Here is a 19426-nt window from a genome sequence, read left to right as displayed (position 1 = left end):
CGGATTTTGCTTGCGATTGCTGCTTACTACGACTATGAGATCTGGCAAATGGCCAGATGGTTTTCTTTCCAAGGGAAATGAAAACCTAGTGTGTAAGCTGCTGCGAACTATATGTGGTTTAAAGCAAGCTTCTCGAAAGATGGAACATTCGTTTTGATGAGACAATCAAAGAGTTTGATTTTATCAAAAACGTAGATGAACCATGCGTCTACAAAAGGGTTAGTGGGAGCGCGGTAACATTTCTTGTATTGTATTGAAATAGAGTTGACACACATAACAACATAGCAGACCCACTCACAAAGCTACTTTCTGAAAGTCACTTTGATCGTCATAAAGACTAGATGGGTATTAGATACCAGGGTGATTGGCTTTAGTACAAGTGGGAGATTGAAAGGAATATGTCCTAAGTCCAATCATATATTAGGATTTAGGAATAACTTCCTGTGTAATCTGTTTTGATTTCATTGATATTAATAAAAGACTTGTTTTGTTTTTTATTACGGCCTTTATCTATTTAAGTGTTTAAATAAGATATACCATAGTTTAGAGTAAAGCTTTTTATGGATTATGATGAGATCATAATAGTGAGACCTAAAAGATGATAACTCTAAACTTAAATAGTTCCTGGTCGTAGGATTACTAACTGGTAATTAATAATCCGCAGAGATCGGTACATACTATGCTTGCTTCATTATGAAGGATGTCTGTTCTCATAGACATTTGTGTGGTGACACTATAGCTAGTATGTAGGTGCTTATTATAGAATAAGTTCACTGAACATGACTCGCCCAGCTGAACAACTGATGGAGTTCACTCACGTGTCAGCAGTTGTTCACATAGTGATAGTTGTACAAGTATCCTTAGACTTGAGGTCATCATAGTCATCTTGTGTACACTGAACTATGCTTTGGTTTAGTTCTTAGTCTCCAGGGACAATTATTAGGGCTCTACTGGGTATAGGAATTTGTACACGAAGATAGTGTATGATCAATAAAGGATCTACCCCTTCCAGTGAAGGAAGCGAATGTTCAAGGCTGATCCACTTATGCTAGTTCAGGAATCTCTGGCCAGAGTGAATGAAATTAGAAAGGAGTTTCTAATTTGCATAGAACTACGCATATTAAATGGTAAGCAAATGATTGAATTAGATAGGCTTGACACGAGATCCATGCCTTATATTTAATCGGGACATTGTAGGGTAGAAGGAGTTTATTGTACGGTAACTATTCACTGAATAGGTTCTTGGTATTCTAAGCAGTGAACTCATATTATCCGGATAGTCGCGATATGCTGAGAAGTATCCCTCACGATGTAGAATAAATGTGATTAATTAATTAATCATATTTAATAAATTAGAGAATTTATATAAATAATGATAAAATAGTTTTATTATTATTTATTTTTACTACCGGCTTAATATTGAACCTACAGGGTCACACCATAAAAAGAGAATGATTTAATGGTGGAGGAATTAATTAATAATGGCTAATAATTATTTATATGTGAAATAAATAATTAATTGGCAAATTTAATAATTGATTAAATGAGATTTAATTGATTATAAATTAATTAAGAAAAGTTCTTAATATTATTAATTAAGGATTTAATTTTTGGAAATTAAATCAAGAGAGAGAATTATTTCTAAAGTGTTTAGAAAAAGGATTAATAATTAAAAGGTATTTTAATTATTAATGAGAATAATAAATGGGATAATAATAATAATATTTATGGGAAAATTTCAGCTGAAAATTTGCCTATAAATATACTATTATAAACCCTATTTTTATTCTAACCCCAAAATTTTTATAAAACCTAATTCTCTCCACCTCCTTCTCCTCCTTAACGTCGTTTTCTTGGTGGATACCGGTGGAGTGCTTCACGTTTGAGGAGCAGCTGCTAAGGATCTCCGATCGTTGCTTTTGGATCGCATATTAAAGGTTAGTAATCGATCCCTATGTTTTTACCATGATTTATATGCTTTTATTTGGATTTTATATGTGTAAAAGTGTTTTACCATGCCTCCACTGCGATTAAAAATCCAACAGTTATCAGAAGTTAAATATTGGTAAAGCTTTAAGGACTGTAAGTTGTAGTTATCTAGTCTAATTCTCATGCATTTGTACTTAATGTTTTTGACATCATCAAATATCTGTTAAACTTATATATTATGCTAATTTACAAGTTGGGGGAGATTGTTAGATATATTTGATAATGTCATGGCTAATATGATTTATGTTTAGTTTTCAGATCTTACTTAACAGGACAAATCAGTACTTAACTGGGAATCAGTAATTATACTGGAAGTCAGGACTTAAGGATATTAGTACTTATATTATCAGGAGATAATCATCAGAAGTTGGATATCAGAACTTAAGTGCTAAAGGACGATTAGATAAGGAAAGTAGCTGATTAAAGGAAAGAAGATCGAGATAAACATAAGAAGAGATATGCATGAAGAAGGAGTTCCGTGAAGAATAAAATACTTGGAAGAAAAGATATCTGATTGATGTATTTTAGGAAGCATAATTATATTCCATATCAATTAGCGATTATCTTGTAACTGTGTAGTATATAAACACAGACATAGGGTTTACACTATAAGTGTTATCATATTCGAGAAGATTATTCATTGTAACCCTAGCAGCTCTCGTGATACTTGTTCATCACTGAGAGGTAACAGTTCCATACTGTAACAGAGTTTATTGTTTCAATAAAGTTTGTTTTCTGTTACTTAAGATATTAAAGTTCGATTTGATTGTATTTTACACTGTATTCACCCCCTCTACAGTGTGTGTGACCTAACAGGTCGCGATCGCTTCGTAGAGACCGTTACACAGAGGAAGATGCCGAGATTAATCAAATGCTTCATTTGGATCTCTTGGAGGAGACAAGGGAAAATTCTCAGCTAAGGCTCGCAGCGTATCAGCAACGTGCCGCAAGGTATTATAACAAGAAGGTAAAGGGATAATTGCTGAAGGTGGGAGATTTGGTACTTAGAAAAGTAATGCCCAACACGAAGAACCCCCAACATGGAGTGTTTGGAGCTAATTGGGAAGGACCATACAAAATAAAGGCCATCTTGTGGAAAGGGACTTATCACCTTGAAGATATGGAAGGGAAGCTGATTCCGCGAGCGTGGAACGCGGAGCATCTCCGAAAGTATTATGAGTAAGACGCGGCTTTGGCCCCTTACGTACCTCTTTTATTATATATTCAGGGCTATGCCCGGATTATAGGCTAGAATTAAATAAATTCCTCCTAGCCTATGGGGGTAGTGCATGTACTACTTACCTTAGAACTAGTTGAAGGGTCATTCTTTCGAATAATTTCCCCACAGAGCATAGTAGCCATGGGACTAGTGCAATTTTGACACTAGAGCGCATTATTATGAAAACTTTGAAATTTTCCAAAAAATATATATTTGTTTGTTAATTTTCTTGGTTTCATGACGCGTCCAAGCTACAGGGCGTGCCCTAGTTAATAGTTTTATGCAGATTTTAAAGGAACAATAAAGTTCAAGTAAAATTGGAATTAAGACGCGTAATACTTCAAAGGACGTGCCCAAGTTATTTTGGTTGATGCTCCGACAGTTTTATGTTCCCTCAAATTTTATAAAAATAATTAAAGGGAAGACGCGTCTTTACTGAGGACGCGCCCCACATGCTCTGTCTCATCTAAATGCACAAGCGCATCATGATATTATGCTACTTAAAAATGCACTTTCCAGACAACTCTACACAGACGCTCCAAGTAGAAAGGACGCGCCCATTCATAACACCTGTTTAATATATGAGTAAAAAGGATAACAATGTTTCAATAAATGTTTCAATGGGGACGCGTCCTTCGTACAAGACGCGCCCATACTTGTGTCTGAATAAAGTTTATAAGGAAAAAGATATGTAGAGGCAAATTAAGGAGAAATGCCATGAAAGCATGCAAGCAAAAGTAGTTCAAAAGTGATCATTACAAATTGCAAGGATTCAAAGGGCCCGCACCCTTAAATAGTTCAAGTAAAAAAAATCCATGAAAAAACATAGGACACGTCCTAGGCAGGAGGCGCGTCCTGAGGTTTGTCTTGGTAGTCTGCAGGAGGAGGTTGAGCCTGAAGCGGAGTAGGAGCAGGGGACGCGTCCTCTTCCTCCAAACCAAGAAAAATCCTTTTACTTTTTATGGAATACGCGGACCTGACTCTGAAATCATTGACCCATATCTGGGTGTCTGCATCGAACTTTGAAAAGGTATACTCTGGATCATTTGCAATAAACCCAGAGCACCACTCCTCAAACCCAGCTGCGAAGCCATTTTGGTAAACCAGCTTTTTCTCCTCTGTCCATCCATGCAGCCTGTCATCGTTCAGAGTGTCAAGCTCCAGCTGCATGGTGGAATTCAGTGTGATAACACTTTCCATCGTTTTCTCCAAAGAGGAGACATTACCTTCTAACACAGCCTTTTTTGACTCAAGACGCGTCTTCTCCTCCTCCAGGTGTTTGATCTCAGCATCCTTTTCTTTGGCAAGCAAATTAATATACTTTTCCAGAGATTTTACCTTATCTTCCGCTTGTCTCTTTGCAGTGTCGGTGGCGGCAAGACGCGCCCTGAGCCTTGCAGACATATTAGCACTTTGCCTGGCGTGCAAGTGAAGCTCAGCTGCAGCCCTAACCATAGCCTCCTCTGTCTGTTGCTCAGTCCTGAAAGTCTAACCCCTGACTTCATCCTTTGTAAAGTCGCCAACCGAGGACGCGCTCAGATATCCGAGAACGAAAAATTGGTCGTCAGGAACAGTCTTTTGACGTTTTAAGGGCGCGTCCTCCTTCTCAGGGATGTCCAACACTGTGGTGTCGATGATTTTTGGCGGAGGGGAAGGTGTCACAGCAGGAGTAGGATCCTTAGCTTTGGGATCAGGTTTCACATGAGTCTGCTTTTTGGCTCTCAACTTTCTGGAAGCTCCAATTGCGAATCCCTTTGGAAGGGAAGTCATTTCTGCGACATGAATACGGAAAAAGTGTTAGCAAGATAAGGTAGACGCGTCCTTATAGAAGGATGCACCATAAGCATAATTTAAAGACAAAGGTATGGATGCCAATTAAAATGCATATGGACACATATAAATGCATGAAGCTGTAAAAGGTGCATTTATGGGGTCACGACGCGTCCTAAACATATGACGCGTCCAATATAGGGGACACAACGCCCATATCATAGACTATGAGAATGGTATAAGTGACAAGCTAATAACAAAAGAGGATGCGCCCAATGGAAAAGACACATCTAAAGCCATAAAATAGGATGTGGGAAACGTTTACAAGTTAGATTAAGGTTATGCCTGTAAGAGAAGGGGTAAAAGTGTGCATGACGCGTCGTCCGCGAGGGACGCGTCCAGATGATTCTTACCTTGCTCTAGATCTACTTGTCTACTTATGTCCAGTTGGACAAGTTCCATTGCATTTAACCCTCTAGCTTTCTCAGATGCAGTTAGGACGGGTTTTCCATTGTAAAAATTACGATATTTACAAATGGAGCCAACCGTTGAAAACAAAGCCCCAATCTTTTTGAGATTGGCCTCCGTGATCATGTCCTTAAGATTAAAGTGCTTCTCGACATACTTCAATACCTTCGCAACTCTCTTTTTCTTTCTTCCTGTAAGCTCTTTCTGAGTTCTTTTATCTAAGGAAGAGAGATGAGAGTTATAAAAAGGAGAAGGGAAAAAATAACAAAAGAAAAAGACGCGTCTTGCAGGAGAGGACGCGTCCTAGATGTTGCACTTACTTGGCTCTAAGTTAAAACGAACACGAGCCCTTTTAACATCATAGATGTAGAAGAATGGCTCCTTCCAATCTCGTTCGTGGCTGATTTTGCCCTCATTAAACCCTTTGTTGTTCAACCACTTGTTGACAACCAAGAAGTGGTATCCTGGGATGGATTTCCTGATACTGTTGAAGAAGCTAAACTCTTTCATAGAGGGCGTGTCCAACCCAAGGTTGTGGTACATAATGTACAGAGCCCATGCTAACTTGTATGAATTTGGAGACAGTTGAATGGGGGCAACATCATACCATTTCAGGATCTTTTTGATGAAGGGGTGCAAGGGCGCGCCCACACCTAAAGAAATGAGCTTTGGGGTTAGAACCATTCTTGGAATTCTCAGATTTTCCACGTTAAAGATATGAGGTCTCATCATCCTGAGAGGATGCGCCCAGATTCCCTCCATGTCGTAGTGCTTCATGGTCCACCCGATCTCTAGATCAGTTGCAGTGGATTTCATCCCAACACAAGCTAATTTATTTTCCCTCTTCCTCCAAGTATTCTTCTTAGTCTCAGGGAGGTCCTCCAGTTCTTTCCAATCAAAATCAAGCTCTACATCACTGGGTTCCCAATGTTCCAGTGGGGAAACAGACTGTTGAGGAGAAATGGCATATTTTTCAGGTTCTGGGGCTCGTCTCTCAAATTCACCCTCGCTGTGAGGAGAGGGCGCGTCCTGAGAAGGAGCCGCGCCTTACGAAGCTGACGCGTCCTGAGAAGGGGACGCGTTCTCGTCTGAAACAGGCATGCGTTGGGGCTGTTGGCTTGTGGTGGGTATAATCTCATCGTCCGTCCAATCTTCGATGGCGGCCCTAGTATGGAGAACTGGAGTACTTTGGCGTTTGAGTCCTTTCTTTTTCATTCTTGAGCTTATGGGGACGTGATCCATGGAATCGGAGCTGGAGTCAGACATTATAGAAGTCTTTGAGTTGAGAGATTCAAATACGCGTCTTTCCTCTTTAAGAGAGGAGCTCGTCCTATGAGATTCAGGGAAGTCGGGTTTGAAAGAGATCAAGTGCGGGGAATAAATTCCAAGGCGTTTGTTGAGAACTTTGAATGGGTGAAAAGGTGATGAAGAAGACGTGTCCTCCATCTGCAAAGAAGGAAGAAAAAATTTGAGGACGCGTCCAAATAAAAAAAAAGAGAAGAGAAGATACTGGATACATTCGAGGACGCGTCCTAAGAATCTGTCTCGAGAGATGCAATACGACGACGCGTCCTAGTAGAATATTGTCCCTATGTGACCTTTGGTTAAAATGACTTAAACATACGTCTTAAACAAGGAAAGATAGGACGCAACCTTAAAGGTAGACGCGTCCTATGTGGTTGTAATGTAATGGAATTTTAACCGGTTGTTAGCAGTTTGGGGAAATCCAATTGAAGCCCTAAAACATGTAATTATGGAATCAAAGAAGCAAAGTATGATGCATTTATAGATATATACATATATACATACAAAAGAAAATGAAGAACAATTGACATGAACATGGAGCATATGAACGGTTTTTTACTTATTTTAACGGGGTTATTCGACCAAATGAAGAAATAAAGGATGATTTATGTACCTCGTAAGTTGGGGGTTTGATTAAGCTGAGAAAATCGAGAAATGGCCGGATAGATCGCCGGATTTTTGAACTTCAATACTACTGCTTCCAAGGGCGGCAATGGTGGTTGTCGAGAAGAGGGTAAAGTGTTGATAGAAATTCCCTTTTTGGGTATTCATAGAAGAAAGGATAGCTGACGTGGAGGACAGCTGTATGCCACAAGTACCCAGTGAAGGCAAGACGCGTCCTCAGTAATTGACGCGTCCTGTGTTCGTGAGCCAAATTTTGTTGCTTGGATTTAAGGATAAAAATTCCAATTTTATTTTCAACTGCAAATGGAATTTGGGGGGTAGTTGTTATGCCCAAAATTTGGCATTGAATTGACTCGGGTCAAATGCGGATTACGTGCGGTCAAACCCGGTATTGCGTTTTAGAAGAGTATGACGCGTCTAGGCGCAGAGGACGCGCCTACTTGTGAGAAGATGTGTTATAGTCTGGTAATGACGGAGCATGGGAGTGCGTGATTAGGGTAGGACGCGCCCAATCTATGTGAACGCGTCAACCGTGGTGAAAGTACTTGGCAAATGTGGTCTTATGGCAGTGGACGCTGAAGGATGCGCCCTAAGTAGTGGAATGCTGTGCATGATGGTTTTTGAGGAGACAGTGCAAGTTTCATAAAGGTGAGGACGCGCCCAATGTGTTAGGACGCGTCCTGTGATTGGTCTATGTGTTCTCAATGGTGACTTCAGGACAGAGCTTGCATGGAGAGGAGCAATGGAGGTTATTTTTACTAATGTATTTGTTGCAGGTACTCTTTGAAGAATTCCCTCCTTGAGGCGGTCAAGGAGGGGGATGTTCGTGAAAAGCTTGAAGGCCTCCAGGGGTATGCCTGATGATTGAAGGCCTCCTCCTGTATTCAACGGGTGTTCTCGTTGGGGATGCGGGGTTAACATTGGTGTGTGCTTCAGGAACTCTATTCTTGTATTCAACGGGTGTCTTCGTTGGAGAACTTTGGAGTCATCCTGCACTTAGCACCCAAGAGCTTGGGATCACCTGTCCTGTTATCTGGTGGGTTATCCTCATTCGGGGGACAGGGATGCGTACGGCACTTGGGGTGAACCGTGGCTATACCTGCGTCCGTAAATCAAGGGAAATAGCTGTAGCGGAATGTTATCCTTGCGCAGGGAGATGCATTATCCGTGAAGTCCTGCGATTACGGACGAGCCTTGGGCCTTTGCGGTTGGGCCTCATAGTTAGATATTCCTAAAGCTAGCGGAAGACGGACTTTGGATAGGCTTCTACCGGGCCTATGAATAAGAAGTCTGAGCCCATTAGATTTCTTGTTCCACAAGAACTACGTCAGGCTTGATCCCTATATAAAGGGTACGTAGGCACATTGAAGAGGTAAGAAGTTGAGAGCTGATAAGAGAGCTACCACTTACTCTGATCAATCTCAGCCTAAAACAACCACAAACCACCATATACCGCTTGATTTTCCGGCGAAAAATCACCGTCATAGATCTTAGTTCCGGAGAGAAACCTCAATCTTTGTTGTTACCAGATTCCTCCGTCAACATGTATCACTGGCCTACAAAAAATATCCTTCAAGGGAGTTTCCGAACTACTGAACTAGAATACTCTATCAAATAACCATAATAAAAATGTATCTTCTTCTTTCACGAAGCCTGAAATATTATTAATAGTGCACAAAGAGGCAGATGAAGAACACGAAGAAGCTATTGAATACTATAATATAAGTAAAGAGATCTCTGTAACGTCATAATTTGTCCAATCTTCCTTGTTTGAGTTGGGGTCTTTGTTATGTTGGCAACAACAATTCTGGTTCATACATTCATGAAACGAAGGTAGTAAATTATAGATCCCCCTTGGCAATCCCACAACTGTGGAACACCCCCATCATTCAACCTTAGACCTTCTAAAGCCTCGTCTATCGATGAATTGATGAAGTTGTTTATATGCATACTAGATATATAGAATTAACTACAAGTCTATACCTTATAAGGCAATTGTTCATAACAGCTAATATATATCCAAATGGAGGTGTATTGAAGACCAGAACACAAGAGGGCACAGACAGGCAAAGAATGTAGCAGGCAGCAGATTTATAAATATATTAGCAGTAAAATGAGGTTAAAAATTAAAGTTCATGCTTGGATATCTATAAGATGGTCTAATTTATATTCTCTGTGACCAACATGCTGCAAATAAATCTCAGACAACAAAATTTTCCTTGACTGAGCGAGAAAATAGATGTTTATAACCAAGCAAATAGATCTTGAACATTTGAAGACCCGTATACAAATGTCTCAGCTTTGATAGATAGAAATAACCATAAACCTAAATGAATGCTTTATTTTAGTTAAACAACTAAACCACATTATAGGCGGTTTCAGTGGTACGGAGGATAGTAGGCACGAACAGCATAGAAAGTCTGCACGAGAGCAAGAACGATTACAAAAGATGCAGCCAAGAATGCTATTAAACTCCATTTATTTCTGAAATATTCTCGTTCCAAGTCCTTAACAGATTCTTTCCATCTAAACCACATAATACTAAAATATCCCTTTACTCTGCGCCATCTCCAGAGAGGGATTTGATAATTTTCAACATCATCGCACAAAGCTTCAAAATAGAAGTCTACGAAAACAACTTCTCTGCATAAACTCTTAAAGAAAGCAGAGGCGTCCTCTACCTCATCTGATGTAATGATGATACCTGCTCGTTCAAGTAAATAAGCATCTTCCGGGGAACGAATTAAACTGCGCATAAGTTTAACATACGAGGTAATAGCCTGTCTGCCAAAGCTAGTCTGCTCTAAAGCAATAAGATTCCTAAACAATGTATCACTGGATTTATCTACGATCACTTGTGGGATAGATATCTCTCCCGCATCAAAACCTATGTCCACTATGAGCAATCTATTACCAAATGTAATTTTAAAGCCAGACTGTAGGAGTTCCGTTGCACATCTTTTGAAACCCCAATTTTTGTGGTAGTAATTTGAGGGTAACTTCTTGAAGCTGAAGAAGCAAGCATCGTGCAACAAATCCAATAAATGAGTGCAGGTGTCATCAATCAGTATTGTAATTTCTAAGAATTTATAATGTAACATCGGAGCAGAGTTGAAAAACCAAATGGCGTACTCTGAAAGCAACATGTCTAAAAACATGTCATTAGATGTTTGCTTCGAACTTTGTATTATGTTAAAAAGCTTTTGCAGAATGACATATGGGATCTGGTTCTCAAGTAGCATTAAATCATGAGCCAAAGTTTGTACCATAGTGAAATTACCTGCTAGCGATACAAACGGGACTTGGTCCTGCGGAGGTACATGAAGGTCATCATTAGTCTTTGGCATATCTGTCACTTTGCACCTGAGGAAGAGTTCAAGTATAAAACAACCATCAACAAGTAACATTTCCACTAGCTGATGCTTGTCTAAATTCATGTCTTCAGCATACCACGCTCGAGCCTCTTCTTCCAGTTCAGATACGATTTTGCTACACTTATGTAATGCTAATATTTCAGGGGAGTGCTCCTTAGACTCGCTATTAACTTCCTTTCTTTGCGTGTTTTCTGTATCCGATATTACCACTCGATCAACAAAAGCCAACATGTATCGCCATTTGAACTCCTCCATAGCTCGCAAGTCAGGCTTATCTCGATGATATGGACCAATAGATACCATTTGAGGTGTGTATGCTTCGTGTTTTATTGCTCGAAGCTTATTGGGAACCCTATAAGTACTTGCATCCCATGGTCTGCTCCTTAGTAGACCTAGTGTCGCATCAACAGAGTGTATCCAATCCCAATATTTTTCTATATCATTAGGGGAGTAATTTTTGTTTATCCTCCCTTTGAAACTAGACGTTGGTTCCATTTTCACTGTATCCTGCAGAAAATATATTTGATTTAGTGTTGACAGACAGTGATGCTGTTAAAAAAGAAAGCAAGCAATTGGTTGGCACTACATCGAGTTTAGCAATGTACTGACAAATATTTTGTGAAATCAAGTTGAGCTATGCATTGTCGAACCTTTGGGAAAATTGTCAGACATTTAGAATCATGTTTTGTGTATACATGGAATGAGGAATTAACCACCTAGATTTACTATTGACAAATTTTTACATACCTTAGTTTATAACCATACATGCCACTGAACTCTTGTTATCAAGAAAAACAAACAAGTGCAAGTGCAGTTTAGTTCCCCTCTATAGTTTTAAGTTTTAACATCTAGCTTCGGAAAGTTTAGGTACAGTATTTAATCATCACTGGCAAAGAATGACGATCTGCAAAACTTCCTGCTCCACAAAGCAGAATTATTAGGATATAGGGCTCATGGATGGAAATCATGAGTAACCTGCAGAAACATCACCGCACTTTTCACTCTGGAACCCTACCATTCATCTGGTAATCTCTTGCCTCTTGGATACTCACATCCATTTCATCGATACTTGTTGAACTACTTCACTTCACATATGTCTACTGAAAAGTAAATCTGCAATGATCTAGCTTCTAGATTTTCACTAAGCAATATTTCTACATTCTTTCAATTAAGAAAGGAGCTTGCATTACTCACAGATGTTCTAACTTGTCTGAAATTCAGTTGGAATACACCTCACACTGAGGATTTAAAACTACCAATTCTAATTTGTCCAATTTATCAATATTCTATAACCAAAGCTGAAGCCGCTAACTATGCACCTTGGACTAATACCATTATACCAATGCTGTATTTTTATCCCTAGACCCTACTTCGAAAAAAAAAACATTGCAATGATCTGCTAGTTTGATAAACCCAAGGAATTTCAGGTGCTGCACATCATATCTAATATCTAAAACTCAGAAAATAAACCAGTTGTAAACATTAGGAACCAGGCAATGCAACTGCTACAAACTTATCAAGATGTACAAATCTTATACGATAAGCTCAAATAAATTTAAATATAAGAAACTTTAGATAGAATTTGTACCCTGTTGGTTTAGAGATGACCGGTGACCTTTAGAGCTGACTTGTATAATAACTGTATTAAAGCTAAACCTTTCCTGCCTCCTTTTCATCAGCTTGGCAAGTCAAGTGTATATTTCTTATAACATCCGATCCTAACCTTAGTAAATGATATAAAAATTAGCTGTCATTAGGTCATCTCTGGCAATAATTTTTAATCAATATAAAATTAGATCTCAATAAAATAATGTAAGTCATTTCTTGTAATAATCTTTAACCCATTTGTTATCTATCTTTTTTATTAATAAAAGTAAATTTAATTTATAAAAGAACAAAAAAATGGAGAACAGAAAAGGTGAAAATATAATTTTATAATACAATATAATAAGTGTGACATGCACTTGAACATGAAAAGGTAAAAGATGCTTTTAGTAATTTCAGAACCATTAAAAATCTCTTGAAATTGTATTTTCATTTGTTTTTTTAGCTATATTTTGAGTTAAAAATTTAAATAAGGAGGATTTGAAGTGCCAGTGAATATATATAGGTATTAAAAACAAAATTTTTATCTACATTTTCTAGTCAACTCAACTCAAGTGGAGAAAAAGGTGGGGTATATATATATATTCTTAAATAATTTTTTTTAAACAATGAAAGTTTCACTTCAATTTAATTTTTTTCTATGCATATATGTACTAACCTATTAAAAAAATAAAAATAATCTTTTTAAAAAAATTAGAAATTTTTAACTAGTTTTGGTCGCATTTAGCTCAATTCTATCAGTTTTGATCAAATTTAGTAAAATTTTTTGATACTTTTCTTTTGGCGATAAATTTATTATTTTCATTAATTTTGAAAAAAAGGCGGGATTTTTCCTGCCCAAACCATTTACTAAATTTTACCAAAAATGGTTGAATTTATTTTTCAAAATTCAAGTTATTAGTGGAAAGTTTCTCCCCTTTTTTTGGCAGATTACTAAATTCGACCAAATAAAAAATCGGTGCTAAATTCGACCAAATAAAAAATCGGTGCTAAATTTGGCCGAATAAAAATCGGTGCTAAATTAAACTGCTAAATTCGACCGATTAAAGATGACTTCTCCTTAATTCGACCGACCGTAAATGGTCGAATTTACTCGTGCCCCGTAAATTCGATAAAATACAGTAAAATTAGTCGTAGTCATTTTTAATTGGTCGGAAATACCCTGACTTTTTTGTAGTGCTACATACAATTTGCCTAGATTTTTTAAGACAAAAAAATTACTTAATATTAAAATATCAATAAATCTTGGCATGCATACTAAAACACTGAAGTTTACTATCCATTGGTGATACCTAATCCACTTTCTTTTTTAAAGTTTAGCTATTTTCAGGGTGATACCAGGCTCACTTTCCTTTGTAAGGTTTATCAATTTTGACACTAATGTTTTCTCTTATTAATTAGGACGTGTGTTCGCGTTACGCGTTCGAGAATTACGATTTGGTTATTTAATTTATAAACATTTATAAATTAAATTGCAAAAAGAAAAACTTAGTTTCTATTTCAGATTAATATTTGGTAATATTTTTGAAACAAAATAATGTTTTTGGTAAGATTTGATGGTGAAATCAGTAACTACTTCCCGCAAAAGCTGAAGAACAACTTTTTTCAAAAGTATAGGGGAAATAATACAGTTTTTTCATTTTACTAAACTGTTAGCGAAAAACTGATGTTACTGTCTACAATAACAATTTCAAACACACCCTTAATTATAAATTATTAGAAAAAATATTACTACGAATATTAGGTTTGAAGTATTTAGAGGGGAGAGAAAAGTAAGGTTTTATTATAATATGACTTGTTCTCGATTACAATAGAAGAGGGGTTTATATACCCAACAACCAAATATAATAAGGAAAATATCCTAATAATGAAACTATTATAATAATGAAATTATCCAATAATATAATGTTAGGTCACACAACACTGTAGAAGGGGGTTGAACACAGTGTTATTACAATTAAATCGATCTTGAACACTAGTAACAGTAAACAAATATATTCAATATAATAAATTCTGTTACAATGGAACTGTTCTCTCTCAGTGATGAACAAATATCACTAAAAGCTGCTAGGTTACAATGTATGATCTTCTCGATAATGATAACACATATAGTGTAAACCTATGTCTGTGTTTATATAGTACACAGTTACACGATAACTTCTAATTGATGAAATATAATTCTGTCTCCTAAAATATATCAATCAGATATCTTATACAAGTCTTCTTCTATTCTAACTCTTTCCACGCATATCTTCTTTTGTTTTAGTCTCGATCTTCTATCCTGTAAATCAGTTTCCTTCCTTAACTGTAAGTCCTCCCGTACTTAAGTTCTGATATGATCTTAAGTTCTGATATCTATCTTCTGACTTCCAGCAGTAAGTCCTGATATTTCCTGTTTGTTAAGATCTGAAAACTAAACATGAAACATATTAGACATGACATCTCAAATATATCTAACAATCTCCCCCAACTTGTAAATTATGCAAAATATACAAGTTAATAGATTTGATGATGTCAAAAATATTTAAATTCAAATGCAATAAGAGTTTAATAAGACTATTAACTACAACTTACAGAACATGCAGCTTTACCAACATCGCTGGATCAATCGGAATCCATAACGATTCTTAACAAAATCTTTTACCAACTTATCTTCAGCTTTTCTCAGAACTTCAACTAACTGTGCTTTGACCTGCATCAGTTCTTCATCTTTGTTGTCACCAATTTGATAAATGGCTGTTCTGAGAGCTTGAATTGATGTTCTTTCAAGTCCATCACCAAGTCTGATAACTCTAGGATGTGAAGAGTCTTCATTATAACATAAGCATCTTCCTTTCAGAATAACTTTCACCTTAACAGAGTTCTTCAGCATAGGAATTTCTCTTCCATCATCTTTAGTAATCATTGGAATGTACTGAGAAGCCTTTGTACCAGAGATTCTGAGAAGATCTCTTATAGCCTTCAAAATGTACTCTGACCATCTTCTTGTAACATCAGATTTTACTTCCAGAAGATAGTGAATATCTTGAAGCTCTATCAGCTAGTCTGTAAGTTCTTCCATCATTGAGAAATAAGATCAATTTCTCTTTTAGATTTTCTTTATCATGAGCATCTATCACAATTTGAGCAGACATCACTTTGTCAATGTGCTTTTGTTTGATTTGTTCATATGGTTTTTCTGTCAACATGAAAGGATATCTTAGAGTAACTTCTACTCATGTTTGTATCTTTTGTTCATCAGAACATAATCTAGCTCTATCTCTAGGTTGCTTGGCTCTCAACCCAAACGTTGCGAGTTGATTAATCATTTGATTGAATTTTGGTTCAACTGGAGTAGTTTTCTTCCATAACAGCTTCTTCTTATAAGCAATTATCATCTTTTTCAAATCAACGTGAGCATTGTCAGTAGTTGATGTCTTAATAGCTTGATCAGAATTTGCTGTTTCTTCTATAGCCTGCTGTTCTTCATTCTGAACAACTTGAGCAGTGTCAGAGGTTGTTTTAGATTCTTCAATTAACTTTCTTCTTTTCAGAATTTGAACAGTTTCATCTTCTATCAAATCATCATCATGCATTGTAGCTTGATAGACTGGAACGGAAGAACTTATCTTTTTCTGAATCTTTAAAGGTTCACCAACCTTTTCTTTTCCTTTTGACTTAGGATCAATCTCAGTTTGTGATCTAGTCTTGGACTTTGAAGCCTCGGAATTTGACTTTTCCTTGATAACAATGCCTTTTTCCTTAGGCCTTAGAGGTTTCTTTGCATCAGAAACTTTAGACTTTAGATTTGTCTTCTCAGCTGCAAATCTAGCTTCTTCCTCCTTGAGAGTTTCCAAATCCATTCCTGGATTTTGTTTCAGAAATAATCTTCTAGCTATATCCTCATCAAGTGTCTGTATTTTAGGATCTTTGTAATAAACAGTAGTCTGCTTAGCTTCAGAGTTTGTAAAAACTTCTGAGAGTCTTTAGATCCTGACTGAATCAGGATATCAGAACTTGACTTTAGACTTTTAGCATTCACAGTATCAGAACTTGACTTGTTCTGTGTAGAAGATTTTCCTTGAACTTTTTCTTGACCTCTGCTCTTATCAGAGTTTCCCTGGTCATCACCTTTGTCATCCTTCTTCTTCAGTATTTGAGTAGGTGAGCATTTGGACTTAACTACCTTCTCCCCCTTTTTGGCATCGTCAGGAAGTAAGAGAGAGAGAGAAGAAGTTCAACTGAAGATTGGATCTCATCCAATTGAGCTTTCTGAGAAGCTTGATTTTGTAGGACCTCAGTAATTTGGGCCTGTTGCTTCTCTTGAATCTTCTCAATGGCTTCAATTTTCTCAAGAGTAGGTCTCATATATCTGTTCTTGTCAAGCTTGATCTGTAGATCTAGCTTATCAACATTTTCCTTTAGTGTATCAACCTTATCATGAGTAATGGAATGTAGACCATGAAGACTTCTTGTACTCATAGCTGTAACCTTAAGTTGAGTCTTGAAATCAGAATTTAACAATAACTCATCAGCTTTTGACACATGTTCTGTCAAAATTTTGGTGTTTGGAATAAAATCTGATTCATTCCACTTCTTGGTCCACTCAACTCCCCTGTGAGTTTCTTCCCAAGGTACTTTATACTCTGATAGTGATTTGAATGTTCTGTGACTATTCAATCCAATGAAGATATATGTGCTAGATGCTGACATAGTAGTCTTTAATATACTAGAAATCCCATGTTTGAATTAGTTGTTTATGTGGAAACTCATTAACACAAGCAAATTCTGATATTGAGCTTAGTCAAGTTTACTTTGTGTATCATTTTACTAAGTCACAAACTAGATTTCTGTTTCTTATCTGTCAAATTCTGATGTTAGTAAATATTAAGGATGAACTAAATGCTGATAAGCCTCACTTATCAAAAGAAAAGAAAAGAAAATAAAAGTCAGGTACTCCTTTGAGATCTAGAGTAAATATGTGAAAGGTAAGACCCAAGTGCATTGCTGGTATTAAGTAATATGCATTAGAAAAGCAAATAAATTTCCTTGGTGACTTTTCACATTCTCTGATTACTGGAGAAATACTCTGATAATAGCATAAATTCTGATAAACAGTTGTGACTCACTTACACTGTGAAGCCACTGTAAAAAGGAATTTCAAAAGATGCATAAAATGAGCACAAACAGTTGAGGTGGACTCTAGCATAAATTTGTTCTATAGTAGACTCCATGATAAATGACAGATTTTAAGCACTTTTCTCAGTTATGCCTTATTTCTAAGATGTACTGAAGTTTATCAGACTTTAATCTTTATATGATATTCTGCTAAATGCACACACTATCACTCCATATGAATGATAAAAATTACTGTGGTGATTAAGATGTTTTTGAAAAAACAGTTAAGTGTCATTTGCATAAATTCTGAGGACAAATTCTGATAATTAAACTCTGAAGAATCCAGTCAGTTTTTGTATGAAGAATCACAGAAAAAGATATTCACTGTTTGAGTTGGTAAGCCATATTCTGATGACTGTTAAAATCTGATATAAGTTAAAGTTTCGATATTAAATCCTGATGGAATCCTTGATGCTTACGTGGCATTATTCTTTACTTGACTTATTTGTGGTAAAAACTAAAACAGTCTTATTTAATCAGAATATATTAAGGTGAGATAAAAACAGTCATAATCATTAAGGGTTAGTGGTACACGTGTATGTCCTGAAAAACTACATGTGCCGGTAATTATTGCTTATTTCCCGTACCCATTAACCCCTGCCTTAACTTTTTACCGACTGTTCACACGTTGCCAGGTGTAAATTTTCTGTCATGCTTCAAAAATTAACTGTTATCACATGGGATGTATAAATAAGAGAGTTAAAAGATTTTCTAATCTTTACCTACTTTTCTTATTCTCTCATCTCTCTTGTTTCTCTCACCCACTAATATTCTCTGAAGCAGTTTTTCTTACAGGCATTTTCACAAACACCTTTCAAGTAATCTATTCTCTCACTTAATTTCTTACAGAGATGGCACCAAAAGACTTGATTTTCAATGGAGCTAAGGTTGTTCCTAACAACTACTCGTCTATTCTTAGCAAGGCTGAAGCTCCATCAGAACATACACCCCTTCTTCCAATTCTCCATTGAGAAAAGCACTTTTTACATCCATTTGAAAGACTTTAAACTTTTTGTGAGCAGCATAAGCCAAAAAGATTTTAATGGCTTCCAATCTAGCAACTGTTGCAAATGTTTCATCATAATCAATACCCTCCTGTTGAGAGTAACCCTTAGCAACCAGCCTTGCTTTGTTTCTTGTATTTATGCCATCACTGTCAGTTTTGTTTCTGAACACCCACTTTGTGCCAACAACTGATCTGTTCTTTGGTCTTGGCACTAGGGTCCAAACTTTGTTTCTTTCAAATTCATTTAACTCTTCCTACGTTGCTTGCACCCAATCAGCATCTTGAAGAGCTTCTTCCACTTTTTTTGGTTCAGTCTGAGATAGAAAAGAATGATAGAAACATTCATTTGATGTTGCAGTTCTAGTTCTGACACCTGCTTCAGGATCTCCAATAATTAAGTCAGGTGTATGTGATTTGGTCCACTTCCTTGCAGATGGAAGTTAATTTCTAGAACTGGATCCTCACCCATGATCCATGTTATCTCCATCAGCATTTTATGATGCTCCCCCTGTAGTTATGCTCTCTGAGACTTCAGAATTTGACTTGGATATTTCAGGATTTGAAGTATCAGAGTTTCCAGAATTATCCGAATTTGGCTCATCAGAACTAGATGAATCAGAACTTGAAGATCTAGTGACAGGTTCTGATGCTTCTTAAGAGTCTTGAGTTGTGGTAGGATCTTCAGCTTGCTCCCCCTGGACAGGTGCATTTTCCTTTGGAGTTATTACCACAGTTTAAATGACATCAGAACTTAACCCGTCAGAACTTACAGGATCAGAGTTTAAGTCTTCATTTTCAAATCTCAGCTGATCGTGATCATTGAAATCTTCAAGTCCAGTAATCTTCTTATCATCAAAAGATACATTGATAGATTCCATGACAACCCTTGTTCTTAAATTGTAGAATCTG

The 19426-nt window shown here is 36.9% G+C and overlaps 1 protein-coding gene across 3 annotated transcripts; it reads right to left on the bottom strand.

The window, feature by feature from the left end:
• Positions 1 to 4696: 4696 nt before the first annotated feature.
• Positions 4697 to 12473, bottom strand: LOC141689199 (UPF0481 protein At3g47200-like). Of its 3 annotated transcripts, XM_074493406.1 has the most exons (3): positions 12338 to 12473; positions 10656 to 11256; positions 4697 to 4980 (listed from the first exon to the last, which is right to left on the bottom strand). In XM_074493406.1, exons 2-3 carry the CDS (start codon positions 11242 to 11244, stop codon positions 4697 to 4699), a joined length of 873 nt encoding a protein of 290 aa, XP_074349507.1. In that variant the 5' UTR covers positions 11245 to 11256; positions 12338 to 12473. The 3 variants fall into 3 exon arrangements, with proteins under 3 accessions (XP_074349507.1, XP_074349505.1, XP_074349506.1); XM_074493404.1 differs by lacking the exon at positions 4697 to 4980 and having other exon boundaries at positions 9579 to 11256; XM_074493405.1 differs by lacking the exons at positions 4697 to 4980; positions 12338 to 12473 and adding an exon at positions 11497 to 12293 and having other exon boundaries at positions 9579 to 11256.
• Positions 12474 to 19426: the final 6953 nt, after the last annotated feature.

The sequence above is a fragment of the Apium graveolens genome, chromosome 10, assembly GCF_009905375.1.
Source record: "Apium graveolens cultivar Ventura chromosome 10, ASM990537v1, whole genome shotgun sequence".
Lineage (NCBI taxonomy): Eukaryota > Viridiplantae > Streptophyta > Magnoliopsida > Apiales > Apiaceae > Apium > Apium graveolens.
Note: the sequence above shows the minus strand (reverse complement) of the source record. Positions and strands in the feature narration are given on the sequence as shown.

Bases quoted from the DNA above. Each gene is read 5' to 3' on its own strand.
- LOC141689199 (XM_074493404.1), bottom strand. From the start codon at position 11,244: ATGGAACCAACGTCTAGTTTCAAAGGGAGGATAAACAAAAATTACTCC.